General features: G+C 41.8%; 1 protein-coding gene across 1 annotated transcript; it reads right to left on the reverse strand.

Moving 5' to 3' along the window:
- Nucleotides 1-3,681: 3,681 nt before the first annotated feature.
- Nucleotides 3,682-12,666, reverse strand: MCMDC2 (minichromosome maintenance domain containing 2; the record flags this gene model as incomplete). The annotated part of the gene is made up of 14 exons (XM_079534045.1): nt 3,682-3,848; nt 4,320-4,429; nt 4,850-4,992; nt 5,960-6,136; nt 6,460-6,626; nt 7,083-7,288; nt 8,402-8,633; nt 9,155-9,283; nt 10,512-10,619; nt 10,956-11,078; nt 11,664-11,859; nt 12,190-12,249; nt 12,346-12,476; nt 12,567-12,666. 14 exons carry the CDS (start codon nt 12,664-12,666, stop codon nt 3,682-3,684), a joined length of 2,049 nt encoding a protein of 682 aa, XP_079390171.1.
- Between the last annotated feature and the right edge of the window lie 3,887 nt (nt 12,667-16,553).

Genomic DNA, 16,553 nt, shown 5'->3' on the forward strand with positions numbered 1-16,553 from the left:
AGCTGCACAGTCGCCTGCCCTTGTCCTCATGGGGGACTTTAACTTCCCTGACGTATGCTGGGAGTACAGCACAGCACAGAGGAAGCAGTCTAGGAGGTTTCTGGAATGCGTAGAGGACAACTTCCTGATACAGCTGGTCGGAGAGCCCACGAGAGGAACTGCCCCACTAGACCTGCTGTTCACAAACAGGGAAGGTTTGGTGGGAGATGTGGAGGTTGGAGGCTGTCTTGGACAGAGTGATCATGAAATGATAGACTTCGTGATTCACGGTGGAGCCTGGAGGGGGAATAGTAATACTGCTACCTTGGACTTCAGGAGGGCGGACTTTGAATTGTTCAGGGGACTAATAGGGGGAGTCCCCTGGCATTCAGTCCTAGCAAGCAAAGGGGTCCAAGAGAGCTGGTTGCTCTTCAAAAAGGAAGTCTTAAGGGCGCAGGAGCAGGCAGTCCCCCTGAGCTGCAAAATGAGCCGGCGGGGAAGAAGACCAGCGTGGATGAATAGGGAGCTATTCCTGAGGCTCCGGGAGAAAAAGAGAATCTACTGCCTGTGGAAAGAGGGACAGGCCACTCAAAATGAATACAGGGAAGTTGTTAGGATGTGTAGAGGTGAAATCAGAAAGGCAAAAGCCCAGCTTGAATTTAACCTAGCTGCTGGTGTGAAAAGGAATAAGAAACTCTTTTATAAATACATTAACAGTAAGAGGAGGACAAAGGAGAATATCCACTCTTTGCTGGATGAGGCTGGGAATGTGACCACTGAGGATAAGGAAAAGGCGGAGGTTCTGAATGCCTTCTTTACGTCTGTCTTTAAAAGTCAGACCAGTTATCCTCAGGATACCCCTCTCTCTGACCTGGTAATCTCGGCCGGGGAGCACACTAACCCCCCTGCGATTCTGAAAGAAACAGTCAGAGACCTACTGCTCCAGCTGGACTGTCACAAGTCGATGGGGCCAGATGAGATCCACCCGAGAGTGCTGAGGGAACTGGCGGAGGTGATAGCCGAGCCGCTTTCCATCATCTGTCAGCGCTCCTTGTTGACTGGTGAGGTCCCAGATGACTGGAGGCTTGCCAATGTGACTCCCATTTATAAGAAAGGTCGTAAGGAGGATCCGGGGAACTACAGGCCTGTCAGCCTGACCTCGGTGCCAGGGAAGGTTATGGAGCAGATCGTCTTGAGGGAGATCATGCGGCATGTGCAGGGTGACCGGGGGATCAGGCCTAGCCAGCATGGGTTCATGAAGGGCAGGTCCTGTTTGACCAACCTGATCTCCTTCTATGATCTAGTGACCCATCTGGTGGATGAAGGAAAGGCTGTTGATGTGGTCTACCTAGACTTCAGCAAAGCCTTTGACACTGTCTCCCACAGCATTCTCCTGCAGAAGCTGGCAGTCAGAGGCTTGGATGGGTACACTCTTGGCTGGGTAAGGAGCTGGCTGGAGGGCCGGGCGCAGAGCGTGGTGGTGAATGGAGTCAAATCCAGCTGGCGACCGGTCGTGAGTGGTGTTCCGCAGGGGTCGGTGCTGGGGCCTGTCCTCTTCAATATCTTTATAGATGACCTCGATGAGGGCATCGAGTGCACCCTCAGTAAATTTGCAGATGACACCAAATTGGCTGGAAGCGTGGATCTGCCTGGGGGTAGCGACGCCCTACAGAGGGATCTGGACAGGCTGGAGAGCTGGGCTGGAGCCAATGGGATGAGTTTCAACAAGGCCAAATGCCGGGTCCTGCACTTCGGCCACAACAACCCCAGGCGACGCTACAGGCTTGGGGCGGTGTGGCTGGAGGACTGCGTAGAGGAAATGGACCTGGGGGTATTGATTGATGCTCGGCTGAACATGAGCCGACAGTGTGCCCAGGTGGCCAAGAAGGCCAATGGCATCCTGGCTTGCATCAAAAACAGTGTTGCAAGCAGGAGCAGAGAGGTGATTGTTCCCCTATATTCAGCACTCGTCAGGCCGCACCTCGAGTACTGTGTCCAGTTTTGGGCCCCTCACTGCAAGAAAGATATTGAGGCCCTGGAACGTGTTCAAAGAAGGGCAACGAAGCTGGTGAGGGGTCTGGAACACAGGCCATATGAGGAGAGGCTGAAGGAGCTGGGAATGTTCAGCCTGGAGAAGAGGAGGCTCAGGGGAGACCTTATTGCTCTCTATAACTTCCTGAAGGGAGGTTGTAGTGAGCTGGGGGTCGGCCTCTTCTCTCGTGTCATTAGTGATAGGACCAGGGGGAATGGTTTCAAGCTACGCCAGGGGAAATTCAGGCTGGACATGAGGAAGTATTACTTTTCAGAAAGGGTGGTCAGGCACTGGAATGGACTGCCCAGGGAGGTGGTGGAGTCACCGACCCTGGGGGTGTTCAAGGAAAGGCTGGATGTTGCGTTGAGGGACATGGTTTAGTAGGAGCTATTGGGAATAGGTGAACGGTTGGACTGGGTGATCTTTTAGGTCTTTTCCAACCTTAGTGATTCTATGATTCTATGATTCTATGATTCTAAGATGGAGTTAGAGTTTAGATGAAAATGTGAATAATGCCTGAATGAAGTTCAAGTGAGAGTGGAGTGAGAAGTAGCCCTTCAGACAATGTTAGAACTCGGTATGAATATTCAAGTGCAGTCAAAATTTGATTTCAGGGTTAAAACACAAGGCATGTTGTTTTCTTGCCTAAATTAGTCTATATAATAATGGTAGAAGCTGTTCTGCTCATTTTCAATGCAGTGTTTGTATAAATAAAATCCTGGATTTATATTTCCAACGGCTGTAGTGTTTTGTTAAGGCTGTGTAAATGGTAGCACCATGATTTTGCTGCATGACCTGTGCAGAAGTTACAGCAAGCCCTCAGTATTTGTTCAGTTTATCCATCTTCGAGTAGAAGTCTGTCCATTTTGCTGCTGCATTTAATGTGGGCCTCCGATGTAAAACTTGCCCAGTGTTGTGCTACAGCTGCAGCATTGGTAGGAGGAGAAAGCAAGAGAAGGCCCTACTTGGAAGAGCGTACCCACTGCATCAGTCTTCACACTCATTTTTGCAATGAGGCAGTTAGGCTGGAACTCCTTGAGCTGCCTCCTCCTTGGTGGGCCTACTAATAATTTTTTTTTGCTCTCCTGTCTCCAGTGTCCTTATCTAAGCTTTATTTCAGATTGCAAGAGCGTACCTGCATCCTGTGCTGATATGATGGTGCTGTAATGTAAAACAGACATAAAGCAAGAGGCAGTATGGTGATATAAATCTTAAAATTTATAGTACATATATTATATAGTACATGAATAACTTGAAGTTGTCTTACATCAGTACTGTTTTTTGTAGTGTATTTAAACTATTCCTTGCTGGATAATGCATTTAAAAAGAAGCAACAGGAAAAAGTACAGTTCATAGTTGAAATGAAATACAGTATTCTGCATTCTTGGTTTAAATGTTAGTTACCTTATTAAAAACTTGTCTCTGTTCATCCAGTTAAATGATAGTGGTAGCTGGGAATAGAAGTTCAGGTTCTGGCTTTATTCTGAAGCCGTGGCCTTCCAGAATAGAAACATCACTTCTGTCTTTCTTCAGTGTTACCAGGAAACTTCAACTAAATCCTATCAGCTATGCTTTATTTCTTTGCAAAATAGCACTGTAAACAGTTGTCTGTTTTTCTGTAACTGCAGTGCCAGAAAGCTGAAGTAGAAGCTTCGGACTCACAGCAGAGTTCATTCTTCATTAGTGCTAACGTAAGTCCCTGGGCTATATGCACCAATAAACTGAAGCAGTTGATGGTGGCACTGCAGTAGGTAAATATCTCTCTGTTGGAGGCTGTTTTCATCACTGAGGTCGAATGGAAATACTGCGTTTGGTTCTATGCACAATGCTGACTTACCTAAGCAGAGAAGAAATCAGTTCAGACCTTAGGAGGCTTGGCAACCTTTGGCCAGTATTTTTAAGGAGTGGAGAGGAAAAAAAAAAAGCTGCCATGCAGATCACTTAGTTCATTTTGTGAGTTAGCACTTCTGTATTACATTGTGATTCTGTCACTGCCAAATTTGTGTGTGAACAAATGTGACATGATAATGAAAACATTTCTTCAGGGAAAGAGTTCTGCCTAGGGTTTAACCTGGACCGATGCTATAGCAGCAGAAGTGTCTCCAGTGTGCTATCGTAAGGATAGAGGCTTGGTGCTTTTTGGAGCCTCATTATGGACAGTACTGAAGCACACCACTGGAAAGTCAACTGAAAGATCTCAGCTTTCACTTGAAATGAAATACTTCTGTTACTGCAATTGACTTAAGGTAAGTTTTTTCAAACTGACAAAACATGAAAACGATACACCCAAGACTAAAGGCTGCCTCACCGTATTTTAGGGTAAGAGATGACTCAAACAACAGGATGGCAATCAATGCGTCTTCCTCAAGGACTTTCTTCCTCAAACTCAGTTTAGTATGAGCTTTGGACAGTGAAATCCTAAGAGATGAATGTAAGCATGTCAGAATGGTTGAAAAAATTGCAGAAATGAAGATGTTGCATATTTTCCCGTTGCAAGCATTTCTGTAAATCAAGAGGTAATGCTGTACTTCTTGCTTTAAAAATAAACTTACGTAAGAGAAAGCTATGAAAATGTAAACCCCATTTTTGTTTTTCTAGACAGCTTTAATGGGGAAAAAAAAAAAATTGAAGAAACATCGAGTCTAAGAAATAGTTCATTCTTTAAATAGTTCATTTTTTAAAACCAATCCTAAAAGGTGGTATTCATTAATGTTTAGATACTCTTTATACTTGAACTCTTCCAAACTCAAACAATGTCTGCATTTTTACTTAATACATTGAGCTGGTTAGCAGTTTCTATTGGAAACTGAGATGTGTTGCTATGAGCATTGGACATACAGGATTTTTAGTGCAGATGCTGATAATTTTGATCCACGCAAAGAATCTCTCCTCACTCTACGACTTGCAAGATAGTAGCCCTGAATGAGGTTTTCTGCTTCAGAACTCAGTTGGACGTGAAGATTCTTTGCGAATGAAATAAACTAGAGAGAAGGTAAAAAATTTTAAACATTTAACTGGAAAATAAATAATACACCTTTTTTTTTCCATACCTTTTAACATACTGGCATAGTAAGAGAGGTAGAAGAGTGTATTTCACCATCAATTTCTGTAAAAAGCTTGTCACTGTTCAGCTATGCATAAGGGTAGATTTTAGATACTGGGCTGAATTACCTGTTACAGAATTACAGGGATTGGAAGGAAGATGAACCTGCTAAAGCAGGTTCCCTATTGCAAGTTAATTGTATTAGAAATACTGACAGTTTCTTTAGAATGAAATATTAACTTTTTATAGAATCAGAGAATGGCTTGGGATGGAAGGGACCTCAAGGATCATGAAGCTTCAACCCCCCTGCCTCAAACAGGGCTGCCAGCCTCCAGATCTAATACTAGTTCAGTACTAACTAGTCAAGTATTTCACACTAAGTTTTATGACTGACTGTAAATTGTTCTTGTTAAAAGCAAGTATTAGAGGGCTGTTCTCATAGAAATGTTGACCCAGCATGCTTTTCAGAAGGCAGGTGATGCTGAATTTGTTATGCCAACTCTGACAGAACTGAAGCTAAGTCAGTTTCCTGATGATCTTCTCAGTGCTGGGGGGCAGAGGTACAAGGTGAATATTGACAGGTTTTAAAATAATCTGTCAGAGTATCAGGACTGAACCTTCTGATTCTAGGAACAGGATGATATTTAGGAGCAAGTTTCTCACACAGAGGGAGGTGACGCACTGGAACAGGTTGCCCAAGGAGGCTGTGGATGCCCCGTCCCTGGAAGCATTCAAGGCCAGGCTGGATGTGGCTCTGGGCAGCCTGGTCTGCTGGTTGGTGACCCTGCACACAGCAGGGGGGTAGAAACTCGATCATTGTGGTCCTTTTCAACCCAGGCCATTCTATGATTCTATATGATTCCAAGTATAATGCATTGCTAAATCATTAGATAGTAACTAACTACCTCTTCATAATCCTGTGTTCTGAACTGCTGTGAGACTCTGTACAGCATGGCTTCAGGATTAATGGCTTTTTGCAAGACATGATGCACTACAGGAAAAGACAGCTGACACGAAGGAAATTCATTGTATATCAACAGCCCAAAAACATCTAAAAGATTAGGTGGAATCAAACTCAGGTCCTGAAGAGAAGTTCCAGAGAAGAAAACAAATTATTTTGGAATTTTGACTATTAGAAATATTGCGATTTTTTCAGACTGTAATATTCAGTATCCATATGCCAAAGGGTGCAAGAATAGCTAATGAGTTATCTATAATATAAGCAACATAATTGTGTTTCAGTAGTAGTTGTCAAAAGCTACTGTGAATAAAATAAATGGCATTTACTTTGGGGAAAGCTAGCTCATTTTAGAAGATACTTGATTTAAAGTCACATAAGCTGTTTGTTTTCATTATTTCCCAAGCTGAAATAACAATAACCAGAAATAATTGTCAGTTGCTTTACCATCTGCCCAATTAAAAAGCTGTCCTTTGCCGTCTGTTTCTTTGGGGAAGAACCCACATCTACGTAAGACCAGAAGTTGGTCTGAATTGAAATAGTCACTTGTTGGTCAGCCTCTTCTCCATACTTCTTCCCAGGAATGAACAGCGTTGTCGTCCTGCTCTCTAGCACTAGGAGAGGACAAAAAACATCAGTGATGTGATTGATGTAGTTTGACTATAAATCCTAGTTCCAAGCACAGTAGCTCAAAAGAGTCATTATTTTATTTCACTGAATTTGTCTTAAGTTTTGGCACTTCCACACCACCAGTTTTGAGGACTGAGTGTGTGAGTGCCTAAATCCGTTAGAGGCTAGATCACAAATCCTGCAAGCCTGATGAATACACTTCTCATTCCACCTCACTGTAGTGCTTGTTTTGCCAATAAATGGATCCCTGTGCTGGAGCCTGTATAGCAAATGCAAGCTTATAGGATTTTGCCATTTTTAACCTCATTTCTTTCAGACTTGTTAAAAATAGCTGATATTTTCCAAGCATTTGAGGGCCATAAGGTGAGGAAGAGACCTAGCTGAGGCGTTACATGTTTGTTTCATTCTGTCCCCTCATTTGTTAGTAGATATGAAATTACCGGATTGCAGGAGTTCAAGTTTATCCTTTTTGTATGAAGAGAAGTCTCCTATGTAACAGATACCACCCTGAGCCAGCACAGCACTGCAAGCTTGAATACTAGCACTTCCAGTTCCATGTTTATCTTTGGACACAGAAGGAAAGATGTCACTAGAGGATGGGTGGCGTATGCCACGAGGCAGGAGACACAGGCTGTAATTCAGAAGCCTAGAGGATTAAATAATTGTCAGTCGTAAGCTGTCAAAACATTGCTCAGTTTTTCTAAATTAACACTGTTCTTAACATGTGGTAGTGATAGATATATCAAGATCTACCTTTAAACAACAACAATTTTAAACCACTGTCAAGACTACATGTGTAAAGTACACTTCAGTACAAATACAGAAATCTAAGCCCCAGGAGGACTGCATTTCTGATGGTTTTAACATGAGGCAAATCATGGCTCATAACAGAAGTAATACCTAGGAAATCAAAGAAGTCCCCACATGTAACCCCATACCATTAATGCCTACTCCTGTTCTAGGGCAAGGCAGAGGATTCATAATTCTCTTGGCCATCAGGGGAAAAAAGAAGAGGCTGGTAACTTCTAGGCTGCAGCCACCTGGGTTACATCCCCAATTCTTTTTGAGAAAGGAGAGTGCTCAATTTTTTATTTTTATTTTTTTTAACTCCCCTGCACTATATTCCTTGGCACACAGTCACACACTGCTTGGGCCCACAGTCAAAGGCTCCTTATGATTTTTAGATGTTAAAGCATGATTTCTTCTCATATTAAGAAATGGCATAAAATTATTGATTAAAATAGATTAATGATAACAGAATACTGTGTGCATAGCATAAGCTGTGACCAAAAGCCTTCTGGAGCCAGCTGGCCATCATCAACTGTACTTCACCCCCATGTAAGCTTCTCTGAAGTAACTCTGCCCCAGGCAAGCCAGGACATAACTGAAAATTAAGGTAGCTGAGAAGCTAGCGATGGAAAGGCTTAAAGTGACACAAGATTTGAGAAGCAGACAACTTCACTTTCATAATCACCAGCTTTTGGGGCAACCTTAGTTTTGATTTTAGAAAAAGGTTTAGTTTAACCTCTGCTAAACAGTGCCAGTCTTAAAAGCTTACAGAGATCATTATGAGACTGTTAGGGGTATTTATTAACTGTAATCCTATATACATCATTTGAAATAGAGATGTTTCGTGGTTATTGTTTAGCAAGTCAGAACCCTTTATATGCCTTTTAAGCCTCATCTCTTGCTTTTGATGTAGGGCCAATCCTATTGTCTTAAAACAATAAAAATAAAAAGAGTTAAGGAATCTCTTTACCTATCAATTATTAGAGTGTCACTTGTCACAATCAGTAGATCGAGGTAATCTGCATTTTCTATTTCACACGACTGTACCAGACTCAGTAATATTGCCAATTTAAGAGTGTTGTAAGTGCCTGGTGGAACAACTTGAGAAGCAAAAATATTGGCAAGCGTGGCTGTAAACCTCCAGCATGAACTTGAGGTCAGTGAGAGTAGATACTTAAAATTTTCACCGATGAAAGAAGGACCTAAGTGAAACAAAATAGAGATTAACAAGCACTTCACAGAGCAGTGCAGGTACATTAGAATACATTGCCATTCGAGTCTTTATACAAAAGCTTACAAAGAACTAAGATATTTATGCATTAAACACAAATTCAGAATGTAAACAGCAGACAGCTATTCATTTTACTGCTCTAAAGGCCGCAGACACGATCTACTAAAACCAATGGGATAAGAAAGGAATAAGAAACTAAAATATTGGGTCAGTGTCACACATGATTCCCTATGTAGCTTACAAGTGACAAGGGAAGTTGGGAAAGGGAAGCTGAAGAACTGCAGTAAATAATTATGTCACTTCCCAATGCATGGAAAGAGAAGTGGGGAAAGAGACGTTCTCAGCTGACTGACTGAACCCATCCCCAGTTAGAGGAAAGTCCCACAGTGGTTTTGCAATCCAGGCTTCTAGGTAACAAAAAGTTCTCAAGATTTTGCAGAAAAAAAAATGTTCTTCAAAATTTTAAGTCAATTCTAATTGGAACTTCCTTACCATTTGGTTTACAGAGCTCTACACTACTGACTTCTATAAATGCTGCAGCTTGTGGGCCATTTTGTACACAAGCTGGAATTCCTATGATCTTGTAGTGGTTTCCTATTGTCATTCTATTGGCCAGTTCATCTGGAAATGAAAAACAAAACGTGGGGGAGACCTGAAGATGTTTTAGCTAAGAAAAAAAAAGTGTTAAAGACACAGTCAGCTTTTCTAAACTGCTTTCATTTCTCACACGTAGTTGCTGAAAACAACAGTTGGAATCCAGGTTTACCATTGTGGAGTAGGATTAAATGAAGCACACCATTCAAAATAAGTAGTACAAAAAGTAAGGAAGGAGAGTGGGTGAGGATTAGTAAATTCCTGATAAAGAAAATGAATGATTCACTTGGTTCTGCACTGAAAAGAAAACGGACAGCTGTTTGCAAGCATAGTCCAAAGCTTGTGGTTCCACCATTGTTAGTTACTGCCCTATAAACATGACAGGAAAAAAAAAGAACAACAAAAACCCACAAAAAAAGCGACCACATTACACATGACAAATTGCAAAGATTTCAAAAAGATACACACACAGCTTTGGGAAGCTCTGTAGTTCTGTGCACTTTATTCAGAAGTCATGTTTAGTTTTCAGAAGTGAGAGCTGTGTCCAACCAGGTGTGAATCTCAGCCTGTAAGTTCCTGTCTAACTGCACTGCTCACTGAAGCCAGGAGAATTTCAGTACTTGCACAATTCACAGCATCACACCAACATAACAGTACATGCAGCGCTGCTGTTGTATCTCATGACCTTGGAGCTACTGTGAGTTTTCAAGAGATGAGCTGTATGATTCCATAGACACTGGGTATCAGATAAAATTATTGGAAATATGATGATGAATTGTGATTTAGTCGGGTATTCACATTAGAAATCATTTAATGTTTCCAGTGGAAAGCAGTAGTAGTAGAAGCCAAAAATCCTGATTGAATCCAGAAACCAGCTAGATTGAGGAAGGATGTCAAAAAACACATGAAATGGTGCAAAACAGCAGGACCAAAGGAAGTAGAGAGGAGGAAAAAACAAGCTTCAACTAGAATGTAATGCAGCAGAGCTGGCCAGGGGATCTTGCTTAAATGAAGACATAGAAGTGAAGACCACAGCTATATATTATTCTCTGCAATCATTTGTGCCTGCATTAGGCAGGTGATGACCCCTCCTTTCCCGCCCCCTAATTTTTTTTTAGAGAAATAACCTCAATATAAATTATCATGACTTTCATCAGTTTATTCAGAGAAATGAACCTGTAAGGAAATGCAGGTAATTGTCACAATTCATTTCTAAAATATTTTTAGCAAGTCTGAGAATTGAAACTCAGCATACCTCTCAAGAAAACTGTAAAAGTCTGAATCCTAAAATGCGATTTATGGTCAGAATATCCTTTTAAAGCATGAAGAACTTTGGCATCAATCATTTCAACTATCTGTTTATCTTTCAGAAAAAAGGCAAGGAAAAGGTTAGTTGTCCTGAAAACCAAGTAATAAGCTTTTTTCTTTTCTTTTCTTTTTTTTTTTTCTTTTTCTTCCCTCTAGGAGGCCAGGCTGGATGGGGCTTTGAGCAACCTGGTCTAGAGGGAGGTGTCCCTGCCTAAAACAGGGGGGTTAGATCTACATGACCTTAAAGGTCCCTTCCAACCCAAACCATTCTATGATTCTAGGATGACTGCTATCTTCTGGGGCTGTTATCCCCACAGCCATTTTTGTTTATGTACTGTGTATCAGAAGTAGGGGAATAACAGACCCAGAAATAAAACTACACAGTTCCTACCACCAAGTACTCTGAATTTCATATCTTCCTGCAGTGGTGAAGAACACAAACTGCACACAAAGTCATTCCTCACTGTGGCAGATTCTGTAGCTCCGGGCAGATGCACCCTAATGTACCTAAACCCTGAAAAAGAAAAAAAAAAAAAAAAAAAAAGTTTAGTAAACATTTATAATGAGAGCACGGTTTTCATTCTGCATTTCACATTAAGCACAGAAGTAACTAAAAACTGGGCAGGGAAATTCCGAATTCACAAGCGTGTTTCCCGCACGTTGGCCGCCAGATGGCGCCGTGCCCCCATCGCACATTCCCCACCGCGACTGCAGGGCCTGACTCCCAGCAGCGGGGTGCCCCTATTCTGTGTCGTGTGGGAATGACACCGGACAGATGCATGCTATGTACGCGCCTTCATAAAGACATGCGCTCATGAAGACTTCGTAGGAAAAGGACTCTCACGATGGGTTTTCAATCTGGTAAATTATCTAAATTATTAAAGAGCTGTTCAGGCACTGAACGGGCTGCCCAGGGAGGTGGTGGAGTCACCGTCCCTGGAGGTGTTTAAGAAACATTCAGATGTTGTACTGAGGGACGTGGCTGAGTGGGGAAATGTTGGTGGCAGGTGGATGGTTGGACTGGATGATCTTGGAGGTCTTTTCCAACCTTGGTGACACTACAGTTCTATGAAATAATATTAATTTCTTCTACTACTACCTTCAGAGAATGGACAGGTTTCCCCAGTGCAAAGAAATCTTGCTCCTTGAGTGTATTTTGTGACAGTTCCCATTGCAATCACTATTCCTTCAGACATATAAAATCTCTTAGATGTGTAATTAAATGGAAATGCAGAAAGACTGAGAACATAACTCGGTAATGGTGGCAAATGTGTTGGTTTCAGCAGTATGCTTATCTAACAAGAGACACGATGACATTGAAATAAAAATATATAGATTAAATATATTAAAATGCTGTTTATAAATTCAATGTACTTACATGAAGAAATGCAACATGGTGTATAAATAGCTTTTAGGAAAAGAAAAAGAAACGTATCAAGTGGAAAAACAATCATTTATGCCAGGATTCTTGCAATATGTTGAGGTGAGACTTGCACTTTGTACAAAGGATAATACAACCAAAGGGAATATAAAGGCTGAAAAATTAATACAAAAAATAATCTTTGCTAATACTTCACCAGACTTAAAAGATTTAAGATCTAACTGGGGAAACAGTGTAGACTCACTTGGGCCTCCGTCTGTAACTGTTCAATTAATGACAATGTCTTAATAGCTATGAAACATACCTGTAATTGAAAAATAACTTCACTTTAGAAAGGAAAATCTAGTTAAAATAGAAAAGGATTATTTTTTGTCAGCCCTGACCACAACTATAAACTTACTGACTGAAAAATCCCTGCAGCTTTCATGGGCCTATGAAGAATGTAGTTTCCAAGAGTTGCATCCAATTCAGCAACATCAGAAGGGTTTATTGAAATAACGAAACGATATACAGCATAACTTTGTTTTGAGTCTGCAGGAGCAAAAACAGTCTTAAATATTACAGAGGTTTGCTTAACAATACTTACCAATGTTAACAAAATATCTACTGAGTGAGCAATACCATTGTATTTTTTGCAATCGTGCACAAATTTCTCAAGGCCACCACTTCTGTCAAGGTAAATAAGGATAATTTCCTTCATTTTCTGTATCTCTTTGTGCATCTTCCAAAAAGATCTTTGGACTCTTAATGAGAATTCTGGAATAAGCTGGAAAGAATTAGTTCAGAATTGGCCGTGCTACAATAACAATAAATTCCTAAAATGCTCTACTATTCCTCTTATTACTGAATTATTGCACCACCCAACCCCTGACCCATCAAAATTAAAGGCAGCATTTAGCCCCTCCTCTCCTTACCTCCCCCCAGTCATTGGAGCTAAAGTGAGACATATTTAGAGAGCTTTGAAGGCTGTCACAGTTGAAAACATGAAACCGAGGAATCATTTGTTTCTTAAATTACATTTTCCTTGTTTGCTGTCACCTCCTGTAGCATCCATTTAAGGTGCAGATCTTGCAAACATCAGTATACACAGGTGATCAATTCTCATTCCTGTAGATAAAACTTTCAAGACCACAGAGTTGGTCTAGAAGGTGACCATACTCTTCAGTGTTGTTTTTATTGCATACTGTTCACATATTTTCAGAGCATTTTCAGAGTAAATCTCAGAACTTCTCTTATGAATTTAGAGGGAGAACTACTAAGGCCAAAATGTGGCATTTTGTATATACACATCTGATGTCCCTGTTTGTTGCAAGGGAGCTGGACTGGATGACCTTTAAAGGCCCTTTCTAACTCTAAGGATTCTTTGATTCTATGATCTTTTAATGGTCACACAGACTTTATTTTACAAATTATCATCTGTCTTTTCTAAAGGTAACCGATATGAAACACCACTTAAACCTTCAAAGAGACATAGCTACCTGGCATAGGACAAAACACAGCATTAAGAGGCTGAAGAGAAAGAAAAGCTCTTCGTTTATGAACGATTCATGGCGGGAGGTCACAGAAGTCAGTTTGGAGGACAGACAGACGTGGAGAGAACAGGGTACCTGAGGTGCACCTGTATGGCAGCAGCAGAGAACTTCTTGTCAGTTGTATGCTGTGGGTGGGCTGGAAGATGCGTCCTATCTGGCCTGAAGCATCACATTTTATGCACAAATTGAAGGAGAACTTACATCAGGATTTATTTTTCAGTTTCTTTAGGATGAATCCCATGCAACTACCGTTCCATCCCTTCAAATCTTTTACAAGAAGAGATTAAAGTCCAGCTGAAACCACGGCCTCTCCTTTCCCCCACCGCCCTGAGGTCACTCTGCGTCGTGCTCTGTGGCCACAAAGCAGAGACGCAGCACAGCGAGGACAGCCTGAGGACAGCCCGCACCACGGCTCACGGCGTTCTCCACACGCTGCCGCTCCCTGAGTTTCACAGAGCCAAGCGCAGCCTCTCACAACCACCGCATCCCCCACGGTCGCACTCCGCTGCCTCACGGCACCGCGCCTAACACCTCCATCGCTCCCAGCTGCCTCATCATCGCCACCACCCTTCCTCTCAGCCCAGGGCTTCCCTTCGCCACGCGCCAAAGCTTTTGCCGCTCTCGCCGCCCGCTGGCGGGCTCGGGTGCAGCACCAGGCGGCCCCTCAGGAGCTTCGTGAGGGGAAACGCGGCGCCGCGCGGTCAGTCCTAACGCTCCTCCGTCAGTCACAGATGGCACCTCCCCTTCTCAAGTACCCGCCGCAACGGGAAGGGGATATCACCGCGGTTCCCACGTAGGCTCTCCTGCCTCGGATTTATCACCACCATTTGAGATTTTACTTCTCAACTCAGGGTTTGTGAAGGGCCCGCCCCACTTTCACCATCTTACTCGGAGAAGTATCGTCACGAAATGCAAAGACATGCAGAACAAGAGCGCTGATTTTTGGAAGTATGGAAGGGTCTGCTGCTCTGCCTTTGGCGGTCCTGATCTGACTGGTGCACTTCACGACATGGAAGAGAATGGAAGGAATAACAGAGCAGAGCATTTCCAGTGAAAAGGAACACATTCACACCAAAAAGCCATAAGAAAGAAACCCCAATAAAGAGGGGAGAGAGGAGAGCCCACACGTGCTCAGGAAGCTAGTTACAGCCATTTCTGAAAGGATAGAAAATGAAAGGGTGCAAAATATACCATAATGCAACAATTTCTGCCTTCCAGCCCATTAGAAAGACGTGCTTTGCTGCCAAATGATTATAACTGCAATTCATGTAAGTCACTGGCTGTCCTGAACAGCTGTGTAGCTGTTTCAAACTTCGCAAAACTTCAGTGTGAAAGGACAGGAAATGAGCACAGAGCCACCAGTCCCCTCCCACAAACGACACAGTTCCTTCCTTCTTCCCATGCCAGCGTTAATTCCTACTTGCTTTACCCAGCCACTCCTTCCCACACCTCACACAGCAGCTACTCAGCATTACTTAGGCATTACGTGAAAGAATGAAAAAAAAACCAAACAATCCTGGTTTAGCTTCTGCTTGTCTGATGCTTTGCTGCCGACATCATTAATTCCAAGAATAATTACAATTTTGCTGACAGGTTGATAGTTCCCCGGGTCATCCTTTTTACCCTTCTTAAGAAGGCAATGCTACATTGCCTTTTTTTCCAGTCACCAAGGACTTCACCTGACCACCATGACTTCTCACATATCACTGAGAGCAGCTCAGTGACATCAGCAAGTTCCCTCAGGACTCTGGCTGCTTACTGTGCCCTATCAGACTTCCCTCAAACCAAGGCTTTCAACTGAATGTATTTATGAATAACAAAACCAAACCAAAACAGAAAACCAAACACACCACAGAACGATTATGAAGGAACAGACAAAAATAAGTTGTTATTTACAAGTGATATACATAATAATACTACTACCTGCCATGATAAGCTTTTACGCACTAACAGCAGTTTTTGCATTGTTAAAAGTTTTCCTTACACAGAAGTAGATCAGAACGATCAGTTTCTCCATACACATGTTATGAGAAATACATTAACTTTTCACATTTCTAAAATTATAAGCACAACTTACTTTTTTTTTTTCCCCTCAAATATCAAGTGAAGATTTAAAAATGAGACACAAAGACAAGTAGCTATGCATGTTGAAATACAAGTGATTTGGAACATATTAGTGCTTCCAAATATAAATCAGTGAGAAAAGTACTAGATGTTTGGCGTGATCCCCTCACCATCCACCACAGGAAGGTTAAAGTAAGATAGCCTTTCAAAGTAGCACTGATTATTGCGTATTATATCTTTGGAAAAGCAGAGTTTTAACCAAAAATATTTTTAATGCAGTTGAAATACAGACACATTTATCCCAAGGAAGAAAAAAGGTAGAACTCATGATCAGTGAAGTTAACAAATGAATAGCTAATTTGTTCCATCCTTGCTTTGAGTAATCCTGCATACTTCAAATAATCCAGTTCAGAGACGCAGGTACTCCAGCAGACACAGAAGTGGCAATCTAGTTTTACATACCCGATTTTTCATTCTACGTAAATCCTCCAAGCATCTCAGTCTTAAGTTAAGTCTTCATTTAAGTGCAGACAGGTTAACAAAGTTCATACCAATGTAACAGGGAAAAAAACATTTACCTTTTTTAAACCAGGATATACAAAAGATAATTTGCATAGTTACAATTCAAGCACAAAGTCACTGTAAATAGGTACAAAGGCATTTATAAATTCACTAAATACGCTGCTGCTTGTGCCGGCATTATCTTAGATATGTACGAATGTAAACCTGAAGGGACTGATGGGAACAGTCAGTGTTTTTGCTTAAAAAAATACGTTAATGTAGAGAGTGTTACTTAACGTTTTTTAAAAAATATTTTCTGCAGCAGGAATAAACAGTTCAAATCCCAAAGAAAGCCATCCAAAAATGCCCAAATTCCTTCTATACAGCAGAGAACGTTTCTTCATAGGTTACAAATCTATATACAAAATGAGGCACTAGTTACACTAATTTGGAATGTGTTCACGTTTCAGTTCATCCCAAGACTCCCAGAACAGTGTTGGCTTCTAACTTC

This window comes from Tetrao urogallus (assembly GCF_951394365.1).
Source record: "Tetrao urogallus genome assembly, chromosome: 3".
In the NCBI taxonomy this organism is placed as follows: Eukaryota; Metazoa; Chordata; class Aves; order Galliformes; family Phasianidae; genus Tetrao; species Tetrao urogallus.